Source organism: Piliocolobus tephrosceles, chromosome 10, assembly GCF_002776525.5.
Source record: "Piliocolobus tephrosceles isolate RC106 chromosome 10, ASM277652v3, whole genome shotgun sequence".
Lineage (NCBI taxonomy): Eukaryota > Metazoa > Chordata > Mammalia > Primates > Cercopithecidae > Piliocolobus > Piliocolobus tephrosceles.
In genome coordinates, this window is record NC_045443.1 from 114,684,879 (window position 1) to 114,700,822 (window position 15,944).

Here is a 15,944-nt window from a genome sequence, read left to right on the forward strand (position 1 = left end):
CTCATGCACCGTGTAGAGTGAGTAGAGGCAGTTATGCCTTAGCTGGCTGGGAGGAGCCCCTGGGTGGACCTGCTGCCCTCCGCGAAAGGCCCTGATTATTCACTGTGGCTTCCCAGTCTCCCCCTGGGGCTATTTGTTTCCGTGATCTGATTTTAGCTGCCTGCCTGCCTTCTTCTAGAAGCTTTTGTCCAGTCTAACTTGGGGCCAAACTAGAAGTTGCCAGGCTAGTCAAAATCGATAACCAAGCTAGTGTAATATACTGAATTTCATGTACAGTGTTCACTAAGTCCTGTTGGTATACAGATACTTGTACATTATAAGCATGTCATGGTAACCTTTTCATTTTCAAAATAGTATGCAGGTTGCCTTTAATTTTAAAGAGTTCACTTCATAGTTTGCAGCCTCAGTTTTCACTCTGTAAGATAGATATAATAACTTTCTCTTGGTGATTCTTTCCATGTGGTCGGTGTTCATGGCATTTTAATGCTGCCCGTGCTCTCTGTGGGGATGAGGCCTGTTGGGAAAATGAAGGAGGGTGTGAGGATTTTTAGCTCTCAGTCGTATTTTTGCACGATGGTTATCATCTCTTCACTGGACTCACTGCTCTGACATGAATATTCCCTGTTCATGTTGTGTGAGCATTAACCAGGTATTCCCAATCACACTTCTTACCCTTACACCAGCACTGAGATGAAAATGATCCCAAAGCAACAAGAGAGCCGTATTCTGCTCACTCCACAAAGTAGACCTGGCCTTCCTTTATTATTCCCAGCACCTACAGACGTGCTGAGAGAGATTGGCTGGTTTGGATGGTTTTTGCCTGGATGTGTACCCGAGTGTACTCTTGCTCTGTGGGTTCCTTTCAGGCTTAGGTCACAATAGGTGTTGGTTTGGCCTCGCTCCGGTCCTTTGTAGACATCTGCCCACATCACAAAGCCCCCACGTTTGGCACAGCCCGCAGCAGTTGGCACTGCCTCCCCGGGAAGAGTCCAGTCCTGGAACAGCGGGGGTTGCAGGTGCATTGGCACGTGGTGGTGGGGAGCGCACACAGGCCTTGCCTACCCAGTGCCTGGCGACGCTCAGCAACACCGTCCCATCCCTGAAATATCTTGGCCTCGTGGGCTTGTCACTCCAATTAAAACTTAAACATGAAAGCGGCTCAGGCTGCTTCTCCCTTTGTGCTGAATTTGAGCATGGACGGTGCCAGAAGCATGTCATGGAGACTGTTAAGGGGTGCCACGTTGCAGGGAACGTCAGAAGTGTCAGGGATCTATTTCTTCAAGATTAGCATCTTGTTGGTTGCTGCTGCAAAGTGCACCTGAAAGGCAAGTTTCTGTTTGCCAACAGAAAGTCACCTTTGGGATGGTGGTGAAAGTCATTTTCCACATGTTCACAGATACGGCCGTGTTACCAAGCTTCACGCTATGACTTATCTCTGGCAAGGACTTACAAAATAGTCTCTCTGGCTGATTGTCAAAAATTACATCATATCGGAGTAAACTGCTTTTAAATCAGACATCCATTATTCATGTATATTAACTGCTTTTTTATTTTTTTTATTGGCTGTTTTGTGTATGATTTACTCTTTTCTCACTGGCTCCCTCTCTCTCCCCAGTTGTCTTTCTCATCCCTGTTTTTTTAAGGTCTTAGCTCATCTGTGAATTTATAGAGACTGTTCATCTAGCCTTGTGCATGAACATTGATATGCACACCTTGCATTTTTGTAGTTCAATTCCACATTTCCGTGGATCTTACTTTCGTTGGGTCAGAATAGCAACGTGGGTCGTTTACGTGAGTAAATTCTACCATGAAGATGTATAGGACTTTTTCTTTTGTATCTTTTGGTTTTTAAAAAGGAGCATCACTAGTCTTGTACAAGAAGATCTGTACTGAATAAAAGTGTACCTGGCACTTAGCAAACAGCTATATACATTGCAGTTGGCGGACAGCAAATAGACTTTGTGTGTTCATTTCTATTTGTGAAGCCTGTCTTTACTGTAAGGCCAGCATAGCAGTCGCCTGTAAGAGGTAGATACACGCAGACATGTGCAGTGTGTATTCATCTGCTCATTCTTTCATCAAGTGTATACTGAACCCCTCCTATGTGCCAAACACTGCACAGGTATCCAAAGGAGCTTCTGTTCCTTGCACACAGGGGTGGGGGGCGCACCCTGCGCATCTGGCATCTTGATGGTTATGGTACTTTTTCCTGATTCATGGCATTTGACTGGTTGGAATAAAGACTAGATACAGATTATTCTGTGTATTTAACCCCCAAATCAGCACTGTTGTTTTTGCAGACAGCATCTGCATTCTTTTATGCCCATTACTTGAATCTTTGTTGACTCAGATCCTCTTTCTGGAATGATTTTCTGTCTCCTAAAAGTGCATTCTTTAGAAGTTTCTTTCGTAAGGACTTGGTCACAAGTGTTTTCTGTGTCTTTCTTACAGCATCTTCTCATTACATCCTTATCCTTGAAAGGTAGTTTTGCTGGTCTTTTACAGTTCTAGCTCGACAGTTATTTTCACCCAGCCTTTGAGGATGTGACTGGTTTGCCTTCCACTGACACTACTGAGTTGGCTGTCAGTCTGTCATTCTCTTTTAGGACTTTCTCTCCTTTTGACTGCTTTTAAGATCTTCTCCTTGTCTTTAATTTTCTGTAGTTTCATGCCAATGTCTCTTTGTGTGGATTTATTTTTATCCTGTCTGGGATTTCTTGTGTGTCCCTCCTTTTAGTTGCAGAGAATTCTTGGTCCTTATCTTATTGGAAATGTATTGCGATGCTCAGGGGAGGTGTGCATGAAGGCAGCTTCTCCCCTCCTTCGTGCTGCTCACTGCCCATTCAGATTTCCCATCTCTCTCTCTATGTTGCATTCCGCATAATTCCTCAACTCTGTATTCCAGTCCACAGTTTCTCTCTCGGACTTCTTATTTCTTGCTTATCTAATCCATTGACTTTTTAATTTCTAGAAATTCTCTGCTTTATTTTTCAAATCTGCTTAATCCAATTTCCTACTTTTTATCCTCTCCCGCTTTAATCTGTCAACATTTTCAGCATGCTTATTTTGTATTCTTTATTTGATCTTGCCTGGAAGTCTAATTCTCCTTGTTTTTCTGTCTCACGTATGATAAATCATTTCTTGCTGTATTTGGATTTGTTTTTTAATTGTGAGCTAATACTGAGTTGATCTTGATTTGTAGGTTTCTTAAAGGGGCCTGAGTTGAGATTGTTTCCCTCCTGAGAAGATTCTGCCGAGGTACCAGGAGGTATGTTACCAACCCGAAGATACTTTATTAGGCTTGGGTTCTTTTAGCCTTGCAGGTGGTGTAAACTCAAACCCAGAACTTGTGTAGGGGCAGACATGTGACTGCAGACTGTTTTCCACCCTGAACTGAAACTGAGGCAGAGAAGTTTCTGGGTAAGCTCTCTGCACCAATAGATATTTCCCCCTCGCTCGCTTTTTACTGAATGTGTGTAGCCCTGCAGGGACCCGACTGTAGGTTCTACTTCATGCTGGGCAGACACTTGGTCTCCTGTTTCCCCAGCTCTCCAGGCTCCTGACACTGGAGGGGGAGCGCAAACTAGCCCCTGGCTTGAATGCTCTCTTACCTTCCTGGGTTTCGTGTTCTCTTCATTTTGGGCGCCTGTGGATTTCTCTGATTGCTTATTAAACAGAATGTCTGAAGGACTGTTTGATGTTAGGCCGAGTCTTACCCAGCATGGTCACTGTAAATGGCAGGGTTTTCCAGACGTTCTTGTCTGCCATGTTGTCAGAGGTGGGACTGTCGGACTGGATGCAGTTGGGGCACTCTGGCATCTGGATAGTATGAAGAGATCTCTGTGGAACCATCTTTTATTTTGGGTAGGATGGAGCAGTTCCTTTTACATACCAGCAGCAAGATCCAGGAGTGGAGGAAGATGTTACGCACTAAAAGCAACATCTGAATATCTTTGGGGTCTGAGGCTATGGGAAGCTCTGGATTTGCCTGGCATTGTGTACCAGTCAGTGAGCCTCCAAACACAAACACAGGCACTTAGTGAGATGCGGGAATGTGTAACTGACACTGTACCTGGCATGTGCTGCCCTTTAATAATTGCCACATGAATGAATGAATGATAGGATATCTCTGCCCCCAGGAACCTTAGGGTTGAAGCCTAGGAGAGTGTTACAGTGTTTGGTGTGATGCGGTGTAGTGCTTGGTAATAGTGCTGCAGAGCCTCCCCTGACCTGCTGGCGTCACCGCCTCCTCCCCTCCAGTATCTGAGAACCACAGATCTAGGGAAGAGCCGGAAGAAGATAAGACACAGGTCGGGGTGGCCTTGTCAAAACACCATGTGACACGTGCAGACAGCAAGGACTCTCAGCACTGACCAGGGGAACGGGCACTGTGTGCCGAGGACATCACGGAGAAGCGAGCACAAAGGCAGCTGGAGTGGACAGAAAAGGAGAGAGCAGGTGGTTTAACTGCCTTACTGCCCAGCATCTGGCTTTTGATCACGACTTCCCTGTTCAGAAGAGCCACATATGTGAGGTAGTGATGGAGACAGGTTACTAGGGATCAGAAAAGAAAGTGGGTAGATGGTGTCATCTCCAGGAAGTGTAGTCGCATCTTCGTCTCTTGCCTCTTCTCTTAGACTCTGCTCAGCCCAGCACAGCACCTCCTAAACTTTGACTCTCTTTGCCACTTCCCTTTTTTAAATGGCGGCCAACAAATCATCTTCAATTGAAAAAGCTTGGCCGGGCGCGGTGGCTCACACCTGTAATTCCAGCACTTTGGGAGGCCGAGGTGGGCGGATCACGAGGTCAGGAGATGGAGACCATCTTGGCTAATACGGTGAAACCCTGTCTCTACTAAAAATACAAAAAATTAGCCGGGCGTGGTGGCAAGCGCCTGTAATCCCAGCCACTGGGAGGCTGAGGCAGGAGAATGGCATGAACCCAGGAGGTGGAGCTTGCAGTGAGCCCAGATCGCGCCACTGCACTCCTGCCTGGGCAACAGGGCGAGCGAGACTCCGTCTCAAAAAAAAAAAAAGAAAGAAAAAGCTTTTAAAATGCTGTCGTCTTGTAAGGAGGCCTTCCGACTCCTCCTGAGCTCTCTGGACAGACAGTGCTGGGCTTCTGGGGAGCTGAGCCAGCTGCTGGGGTGGTGGTTGTTGGTTTAATGCCTGTAGCAGGTATTTGAGTATGAAGACTCAGTATTTCGATAAAATTAAAACACAGAGCTCCTTTCCTCATTCATCAGTATAGGACCGAAATTCTGGGAGGGTAAGGCTCTGAAATCTCTTCACAGTGATTTCATTATGCAAGTGGTTCATGATTAATTATGAGGGTGATAGCCCCCAATTTAGGAAAAGCTTGCAGTGTTAATCCATTTTTTACTGGGTGAAGGAAGAAGCTGGTCTGCCTTGAACTCACCCCCCCCCCCCCACAGGGACAAGAACCATCTCTCAGCTCTTTCCTTCACAGTTTACCTGGAAAGCCAATCCAGGCCACACCTGGATGCTACGGGGCCCGCCTGCCCACGGCGGTGGCTGATGCCTCCCAGTTGTTGGGCCTCTGGCTGGTGTCTCCTTCCTGACTCTGGACCACTACCTCTGCTGCTTAAGACACCAGCTGCCAGGACATGGCTAGAAGATGGTCGGTGAGTCTCCTCAGAGAGGCAGGCCCCATCTATGGAGGAGCAGGACAGCTGGCGGTCAGGCCCCAGCTGGGGAAGAGGCGGGCTGGCAGCTGGCAGCAGGCTGGGACTTCTGCACGTCATCCAGCGTCCCTGCACGTTCATTCCATTGCCTAGAAGATGATTGATAAATATCTGTTGGCCGGCTCTTGAATGAATTACAGCATTATTTATTTTATCTAAAAATTAGAAACAATCCATATGGAATTGTGTATCCACAGAGAAATTCTACACAACCATTAAAAAGTACAAGATCTATCTATAGGTATTGACACGTAGGGAAAAGGAGTTGTGAAATAATCCCATTTAGGAAAAAAATGTGTATACACACAGAGACAGATGTGCAGAAGAAAAGTCTAGAAGTACATATATCTAACTGTTAAAAGTGGTGATTTCTGAGACATGAATATACAGAGGGCTACCACTTTCCTTACAGAATTCTGTTATGTTAGAATTTGTTGTAAGATGTATCATATTTGAAATCAGAAAAAGATTTTTAGAAATAGATTTCAGATACATCAGAATCATTGACAAAATTGCAAGTTAAGATTCTAAGACTAGGATTAAATCGGAAATACTTTAAGATCTCTAATTTAAAAAAACAGATGAATAGAGAACTTTCTGCTAAAGTTATTTTTAAAGATAGTGCTTGCTTTTCCCCCATTGCCTTCTAGGTCTCCCTGGAAGCCAAAGAGGAGGAAAACTTCTCTGTGTCATGCATTTCCTATAGTTACCATTGTAAAGCACACAACCAGCCTCAACATGGTTTAGCTGTTTTAGCTAATTCTTACAGAAACATCTAATGCCTGCAAACATTTGCTCTGTAAACACTGTTCAAGTTCTTCTCTAATATACACCTGGTACTTAAAAGGAACCATCCTCAACATCATCTTTGGCAGCCACATTAGTGCAGAATATTTTCTCTGGGATTTGAGCTGGGGTAGGTTTTTCCAGCATATCTGTACACCTCTGAGAATGAGTCAAGTGGCCATGGGTTGAGACTCACCCAACTAGGGCAATAAAGAGAAAAATTAGTCTAATGCATGGTCTTAACAAGAGGGAGAGTGTGAGCATGAATAATTAATCTCACTAGTCTATGGCAATCAGATAAAATGAAGTCCCATTTGCTCAACCTTATTAAAAGAGAGAGAGTACGTGGGAGGGAGGGAGAAATGGTAAAGGTCGTTAAGGGACTTGTAACATGGAAAGAACTGCCTTTGAGATGGGTAATGTGTTTTCTAATCTCTGTGGTCTTTAACTAAACGTCATGGTAAAGGTACTCTTCAGATAGTTCTGATTCGTTGAATTATTAAACATTTTAGAAAATACTGGACTCTGGACTAACTTAGATGTCTTTATGATGAATTTGCAGAGAGTCTTTTTGGAAAGGGATTACATCTCACTATATCACTAAGAAATAATTTATCCACTTGTCAAAAAAGAACAACTGGAAGACATAAAGACACATGAACCTACTCAGTGTCAGATTTCAGTTCTTAGGTTTACCATCAACATTTTACTGACTTAAAGGCCTTACCTTCCTGCTACAGAAGTTGAAGTATTTTAAAAACAAGAGAATATTGAGTCCAAATTTTTGAACACTCTATAATGATAATAGATGCAGAATACTACTTTTATAATAGAATGTGAGGTTGCTCTTTTTATTTTCTCCCTCCAGGTGCCGATTTTATATAATTTTTAGGTTATTCCCTGAAGATAAGAGATTTGGTTATTTCTGTATACTTACTTGGAAGAATAATCTTACTTTTGATATTTTTAAATTGTTGAAATTTTCTGCATCAGAAATTTTTCTTTTCAACTGCAATTGTTCTCTGTAGTCTTTATGGATTAAGAGAGCATTTTAAATTTTGAATTTGTCCTTTTTCCTTCCAGATGCTGTTAGCAATAGTTAATATTATAGTGTTGTTTTGACCATTAGAAACTTTCAAAGATTCACTTGTTAGAAATGTGTGTTGACAGGATTGATTATTTTCAAGGTAGAGAATATTTAATTTATTATTAACTTCTCAATAGTAAAGTAAAAATCTGTATCCTGGTAAGTGATAAATGTATAGGTTGACAAGAAGAAATGTATAGGTTCCATGTGTGTGCTGAAAGGATAAATCTTTCTACAAAATATTACTATTAAAACCTTTGGCTGGGGCCAAGCGTGGTGGCTCATGCCTATAATCTCAACATTTTGGGAGGCTGAGGTGGGAGGATCACTTGAGGTCAGGAGATCGAGACCAGTCTGGCCAACATGGTGAAACCCCGTCTCTACTAAAAATACAAATATTAGCCAGGCGTGGTGGCGGGCGCCTATAATCCCAGCTACTCAGGAGGCTGAGGCAAAAGAATCGCTTGAACCCAGGAGGCAGAGGTTGCAGTGAGCCAAGATCGCGCCACTGCATTCCAGCCTGGGCGATAGAGTGAGACTCAGTCTCAAAAACAAAAGCAAAAAAAGACCAAAAACCTTTGGCTCGGTGCAGTGGCTGATGCCTGTAATCCCAGCACTTTGGGAGGCCAAGGCAGGAGGATCGCTTGAGCTCAAAAGTTTGAGACCAAGCTGGGCAACATAGTGAGACCCCTTCTCTACTTAAAAAAATTGTAAAAAAAAGAAAGAAAGAAAGATATCAGCAGGCCGTGGTGGCACACACCCATAGCTCCAGCTACTCGGGAGGCTGAGTGGGAGAATTGCCTGAGCTTAGGAATTTGAGGCTACTGTGAGCTATGATGTTGCCACTGCACTCCAGCCTGGATGACAGAGCAAGACCCTGTCCCCCCATCCCCTCAAAAAAACCAAAAACTTGAGTTCATTAATTTAGAAATATCAACATGATCACTAGGATAGAAAGTATGCTCAGAACTTGGTGTGTTTGTGTGTGTGTTAATGAGGAGCCTTCTGAATGTGAATTTGGGGCAAGGACTGTGTCCTCAGCACCTACAACAGTGACTGACACATAGCAAGCACTTAATGTCCTTTGAATTAAGTTGAATTGAATTAATACTTTTAAAGCAAAAAACATAAATTTCCCCCCGCTAGAGAGAAGACACGAGGTGTTCTAATATAACAATGCATTGTCTGGAAATCAGGGGTACCTTCTTATTACTTTCATACCCTATGAAACAGAGCATCCTAAAACCAGCAAGCAGAGAGTGAAGAGAGAAGTGTTTGGAAGTGAGTTTGTGTTTTGGTTTGTAGTTCAGTCCGAAGGAAGCATCCAGTGGCTAACTAACTATACAAGCTTCATCTTCCTGGTCCTTGTACTATTCCTTCTTTTCCCGCCTGTGTTGTAAATTCAAATGAGAACTCATGCTGGCTCATCTGCAAGCTTCCTGATGCCTTGCAAGCTTTCCCATTCATTCCAAATCAGAAGCAGTCAGTGGCCCCATAGTTTCCAGACAGCTTTCTCTTTGTTAAGAAATTAGAATACCTGATTTCCCCGTGTTTTCCTTGTGGCCTGAGTGTGCACCTTGGCCTGAGGAATTCGCGGGATTTCCTTCTCTCTTCCTTTGCACTTCTTTTTGGCACTCTAATAGCCATGTCCCTATACTATCAGTAACCTGAAAAAGATCAGGAAATTAAGTGGCAGAACATCTTCACGGGAGCTGGGTGGTAAGGATCATGCCTTCCACGATGGTGAAATGAAATGAAAGTGTTTGATGTTGGCCTGGTGTATGGAATTGTGGGCCCACACATTTCTCTTCCTCTCTCAGATCCTGGTATATAGCCTGGAAGCAGGACGCCGCCTCTTGAAGCTGGGTAACGTTCTCCGTGACTTCACATGTGTCAACCTCAGCGACAGCCCTCCCAACCTCATGGTCAGTGGCAACATGGACGGGAGGTACGTGAGTTGGAAGGGCATTGCCTTGCAGCCCCACGACTTCGGCCAAGGCCTGGCCACCCAGCCCCCACTGCGCTGCTCACACTGCCCGGTTCTCATTCAACAGCTCTGCCCACCTGAGTTCAGCCCTGATCCCATAAACACTCTAGACTCGGAGAACAAAGTCCTGTATTAGGTAATAGTTGGATGTCGCTATGTCTCTGCTTCATTTCTGAAGCACCACGGGAAGGTTTTCTTTTAAGCCATTTGGTGGACGCAGTTGGTAGAAGGTCCAGGGAGACCACTTGGAATATCTTTTGTCCCTCTGCTGCAAAATTTGTTTGGCACTTAAAAGCTCACTTTCTAATATTAAAAACAATAACCTAAGGGATGAATCATGTTCAACAAAATAGGGTTTCCTGCCAAATGATGTCAAGAGTGTATTTCAGAACCCGGTGGTGTCCCTCTGGTGATGGAGGGAAAGAGAGACTTCTTGTGAACAGATTCCAGTTTCTATTTAGCTGATTAGCAGCCTTCTCTTTAACGCACTGGCTTAGGGAGTCGGGTTTTCCCGGTACAGGGGCCTGTGCCAGCCCCGGGCACCCCAGGAACCATCAGCACGAAAGGATTAAAGTGTTTGAAAACACCCTCTGAGTCCACATTTTAGGTTTCTCCCCCCTTCCTCTCTCCTTGTTTTTTTCTTTTCCTTTTCTTTCCTTTTTTTTTTTGGCCGGTTATCTGCTGTGTCTGATCCAGTGCCCCGAAGAGAGGTAGCATGGCTGAGGGCCAGGGGCGGCTGGTGCCCCCTCCCCTGGGCCCGGCCCCGGGCTGCAGGTGGCGGGCTGCTCGGAGGCGGGTGTCAGATCGTGAGGCGGGTACTCCTCTGTGCCAGATCCCAGGCCTCTGTCCCGCCAGTGCAGCAGCTTGCAAAAATAGTTATTCTGTCAAACAATATTTTCAACTCCCGACCTTCACGCCTAGATACCCGCCCCCAGCTTAGAGCAAGGAGATGATGTGAGTATGCTTTATTGGGGGAGAAAAATAATCATTTTTCTTCAAGGCCTCCTAAAATGCCCGATGTTCTAGTGCTTGAGAACTGAACTCCTCAGTGTGTCTGGGCACGCACTGGGCTAGTTCTCTTTAGAAACTAGGCTTGATAAGTAGCCCTACATGTGGCATGACAAAAGAATCAAGTCAGTTTGTAGTTAATCCCGCATTTTAGTTTTCAGGTTGAGCTATGCAGAGGCTCCGAGCTCCTCTCCCAGGATCTCCACACAGGGGCCTGGCAGCTGCTTGTTTTTGAGGAGAGGTGGTGTGGAGGACTCTTTGGGATGGTGGATGATGCTCAGAATGTGCTTGCAGTGTGAACATTTATATCTTCAGCCACAGCTTAGGCTCACTGGAAACCAGAAGGGTGTTGCAGAGAAGAAACCTCTGCTTTCTGCATAATTTCAAAAATATTAAGAAAAAAATTCCACAAAGTTCCAAAAAGCAAAACTTGAATTTGCAGCAAGCCAGGTACTATGTTGAATCATAATGAAGCTATGTGTAGGCATTGTATTAGGTATTATTAGTAATCTAGAGATGGTTTTTATGGGAGGATGTGTGTAGGTTATATGCAAATACCACACCACTTTATATGTATAGGGGGACCTGAGCATCTGTGGATTTTGGAATTGCAGGGGGTCTTGGAACCAATCCCCTGTGGATACTGAGGGATGACTGTACACACTCAGTAAAGCTGACTTTTCCTCTGGAGCAGGCTGCCTTGTTATGTACGCACTGCCAGAGAGGTGTTCCGTGCATAGTGTCAGAGGACTCTCTGGTCAGTTTGCAGTCCAAATTTGACTATGTTAAGTCCATTTTATTAGTAAGCCAATGTTACAGTTTTTAAAAAACGCTCTGTCTCTGTGGATGAAAAGAACAGACTAGTGACTTAGAGTTGGAGGTGGGGCATCCAAACTGGCATTTATCCAGTGTGAGTCCTAGAGCAGTGCCAGCTGTGTGCCCACTGCTGGCACATTAGGGGCCAGCCATCATATGTAAGAATACTCCCTGAGTCAGGATTGCTGGGTCAGCAGCTTAGAATTTAGGGGTTTAAAATCTGTTGTTTTAATAAAAATTGCACATCTAGGAAAAAGGAATGAGGAAGCTAGACTAAGTGTGGTAGAGGGAAATCTTGCTTTTTTCCCTCAGAGGCTTAATAGCTATGAATAAGATCTTATTAGAGATGCCGGCCCAGGCTTGTATAGCTTATGTTTTATGTCAAAAGTGGGAGTAAGGGGTCAAATATTATGAAGAGAACGATGTCCTTGGCTGTCACTTACTGACTGATGCAATTTTTTACAAACCCTAGAACCTTCCTATTTTATTTTAAAAACTTAATTCCCACTGCATTCTCTTAGTGCTTTATAAATAACTTGGGAATGAGATGGACTCTAAAGGTACATAAAACTGCCCCAGATTAAGACAAAAATATGTTTTCATTAAAGTAAGGAATCAGTTTTAAGTAGTTTGCAAACATGAGTGGGATTTTGCAAGGAGTTGTATTTTGGGGGTGTGGGGGGACAGTGGGCTTAAATTAAAAATGAAAAAGTGTCTCTCCTATCACTCAAGAAAACCCAGACACTGGAGGTCAGGAGTTCAAGGCCAGCCTGGCCAGATGGTGAAACCCCATCTCTACTAAAATACAAAAATTAGCCACACATGGTGGCTCATGCCTGTAGTCCCAGCTACTCGGGAGGCTGAGGCAGGAGAATCGCTTGAACCCAGGAGGCAGAGGTTGTAGTGAGCCAACATCACACCACTGCACTCCAGCCTGGGTGATAGAGCGAGACTCCATCTCAAAAAATAAAGAAAAACTAAAAAATAAACAGAGTCTGATGAAGAGCAAGAGAAAGATTGGGGTGGAAACTGAGTTAACGTTAGAGTATGCTTTTCCCTTGCTGGGAGGGAAGGCTTGTAAAGATGGGAGCGGAGAGAAAAGTGAGATTGTGCATAAGAGTTTTATCAGTGTAGATCAGTGAGTTTTTCTGAATGCATATTTTGTCTCTTTTTGCTAAGACTAAAAAGAAAGAGCAATGAATGAGTAATGATACGGGGCGGGGAGTGACGCACATTGGCGTTAGGACTGGCTGCGCGTGTCCATTCCACTTACCACACACTCTCTGGTGTTTGGCGGGTGCTAGCACAGTATATTTTCTATTTATTCTAAGATGTATGTTAAAAAAAACCATTTTCACATCTATGAAATCAGAATGGACTTTTACAATAGCATCATAAAATGGCAGCATTTTTAAAAGTTATACAAAGTAATGATGCTTCTTGGAATCAGTGGTGTTTTCAATGAAATGAAAGTATATATTCACTGAAGGCAACAATGAATTAATAGCTTAGGAATCCACATTTATGAGAAGCTTGAATGAGTCACTAAGGAAGAGTCTGCAGGAAGTAATCACTTTTTTTTTTTTTTTAGTTTAAACCCTGTCTGGGGTTTATTAAACATTTAGAATCTGAATATTTATGTCTTTCACTAAATTTGGAGTTTCCTGCCATTACTTCCTCAAATAGTTTTTCTGAATAATTCCTTTCTCCTCTCCTTCTGATAACCTCAATAATGTAAATATTAAACCTTGCGAAATTTTCCAACAGGACACCAAAGCTGTGTTCATGTTCTTTCCCAAATCTTTCTTTCTGTTCTTCAGATTGCATCATCTCTGTTGCTCTAACTTCAGGTTTATGGACTCTTCCCTGTGTCATCTCCATTCTGCTGTTGAGCCTATCCAGTGAATTTTTTATTTCAGATTTCATATTTTCCTGGTTAAAAATTTCCATTCATTTCTTTTTATATATATAGTTTTTGTGTCTCTGCTGACGTTGTCACTGTCAGTATTCCCATGCCTTTTACCTTTACTTTGTGGAATATAGCTACAAGTTCTTTAAAGTCGTTGAGGGTTCCCAGACTGGCTTATCTTAGGGTTTACATCTGTTAATTGTCTTTTCCCTTAAGAAAGGGTCACATTTTCCTGTTTGGCTTTTGGTTTGGGGTATGTCAAGTAATTTTGAATTGTATTCTGGACATTGTGGATGTCGTGTTGCATACACTCTGGATCTTGTTATGTAATCCTCCAACGAATGATTTTTGTTTTGTTTTGCTTTTAAACAGGCAGTCACCCTGCTTAGGTTCAGACGGCAAGTTCTCTTTTACCCTCTGTGGGCGGTGACTCCAGTGTCAGTTCGCTTTCCAAAGCTGTTCAGTTTCTATGCTGTTTTTGGTCTGCGCATGTGCCACTTGGGTTAGTCTGAGGCTTGGCAGTGGTTCAGTCTTAGTTGAGCTCTTAAAGCCATTGCTGTCCTGCTTTGAATCTGTCCCACATAGCCCAGGGATGAGCCTGGGACTTATGTGGGTTTAAACACAGTATTATGTGATCCCTTTCTTGAGGTTTCTCCTCTCTTAATCCTTACACTTTCCAGCCTTCAGGGACTCCTTTCCCTTTATAGTTCTCTGGTCAGAAAGATAGGGTTTCTGTCAGAGTTCTACCTGCCTGAATCGCCGCCACCATGCAGCATGTGACTGGGGACTGTCCTTGTGGCACGGCCACAAGAAAGAGGAAAGAACCCCACAATAACCCTCACCCCTATTCTTTGGGGACTGCAGGGGCCCCTTTTGTCCCTCTGGTCAGAAAGATGGAGTTTCTATTGGAGTTTTAGCTTCCTGCACCACTACACAGTTCTGCATGTTGGAGTCCATACTCAGGGCAAGGCTGCAGGAGGAAAAAGGGAAAAAAAAGGGAAACTCCTCCCCTATACAGCCATGGGTTTGAGTCTCCTCTGCAATCCATCGGCTTGCGTTGACTCCCCAGAGTCCTCAGGTGTTTGTTTTTGTGTTTTGTCCATAGGTTTTGCTGGCAGTCGACAGGAGAGAGGCAGCAGTGGGCTTACTCCGTCCTGGCCAGAATCAGAACGTCCTGCTTTCTTTTCAGTGACTTAAGTCAGCACTGTAGTTGGCAGTCAAGGGCTGTATTAAATGAGGACCCTTCCTATTCTGTAGCTGTCAGTCTTCTTATCTGTGATCTCTCATTTTCACCAATGCAACTGGGGATCTAGCACGGAGAAGCTTATCCATGCTGTGCTATGGAGAACCAAGAGTTGGTGCTAAGGGCAAATGTCAGGCTGTAATTGGGTTACTAAGTCACCGAGCCAGCAAATTCCAGTGTTTTCCCCCATGGTCTCAAGTTTATTTTTTTAGCAGCTGTATTGAGATTTAATTTACATGCCACATAATTCACCAATTTAAACTGTACAATTTAGTGTTTTGAGTAGGTCCACAAGGTTGTGCAGGTATCACTACAGTCCGTTTTAGAACACTTTCACCCCAAAGAGAAACCCCACATCCATTAGCAGTCACTCACCCTTTCCCTTATCCCCTCCAGCTTTAAGCAACCACTCATCTACTTACTTTCTCTATGAATTTGCCTGAACATCTCCTATAAATGAAATGATGTAATCTATGACCTTTTATGACTGGCTTATTCCACTTAGTAATGTGTTTAAGATAAACCCAAGTTGTGGCATATATCGGTATGTCATTCCTTTTTCTAGCCAAGTATTACTCCCTTGTACAGATGTACTACATTTTCTTTATATCAGTTAGTGGACATTTGGGTTGCTTCCGCCTTTCGACTATTATAATGCTACTGTTATCATTTATGTGTAAGTTTGTTTGTGGATGCATATTTTCAGTTCGGTTGGGGAAATACACTGGGAGTGGAATTGAAGGCTTATGTGGTACTTCTATGTTAAACCATTTGAGAAATTGCCAGAGTCTTCTATAGTGGCTGTACCATTTTACATTCCCACCAGCACTGGATGAGGGTTCCAGTTTCTCAGCGCCCTCACCAACACTTGGCTACTGTCTCAAATTCTAGATTTGCATTTCTCTGACAGCCCGTGGTGATGAATATCCTTTCACGTGCTTATTGCCTGTTTGTATATCTTCCCTGGAGAGATGTCTATCCAAATCCTCAGCCCATTTTTTAACTGGGCTATCTTTTTATTATTGAGTTATTAGAGTTTTTTTTTTTTTATATAGCCCAGGTACAAATCTCTCATCAGATATGTGATTTGCAAAATATTTTCTCCCATTCTGTGGGTTGTCTTTTCACTTTCTAGATTGTATTCTTTGAAGCACACAAGTTTTCAATTTTTATGAAGCTCCATTTGTCTTTTTTTTTTTCCTTTTGCCATTTGTGCTATCGATGTCATAGCTAAGAAACCATTTCCTAACCCATGCTCACAAAGATTAACTCCTAAGTTTTCTTCAAAGGGTTTTATAGTTTTGGCTCTTACACTGAGGTCTGTGATCCATTTGGTGTTAATTTTTGTATATGGTGTGAGGTAGAGACCTAAACTTCATTCTTTAGCATGTGGATATCCAGCTA

The 15,944-nt window shown here is 43.4% G+C and overlaps 1 protein-coding gene across 11 annotated transcripts in view; it reads left to right on the forward strand.

The window, feature by feature from the left end:
- FBXW8 (F-box and WD repeat domain containing 8) overlaps positions 1-15,944 on the forward strand; it is a 114,342-nt gene that overhangs the window by 86,306 nt on the left and 12,092 nt on the right. For all 11 annotated transcript variants that reach the window (XR_004229191.1, XR_004229190.1, XR_004229186.1 and 8 more), the window contains exon 8: positions 9,398-9,525. Coding sequence is in view for 5 of the 11 variants with exons in the window: in XM_023204209.1 (XP_023059977.1) it covers positions 9,398-9,525 (128 nt within the window). In the remaining 6 variants the exon portion in view is untranslated. The remainder of the gene's footprint in view (positions 1-9,397; positions 9,526-15,944) is intronic.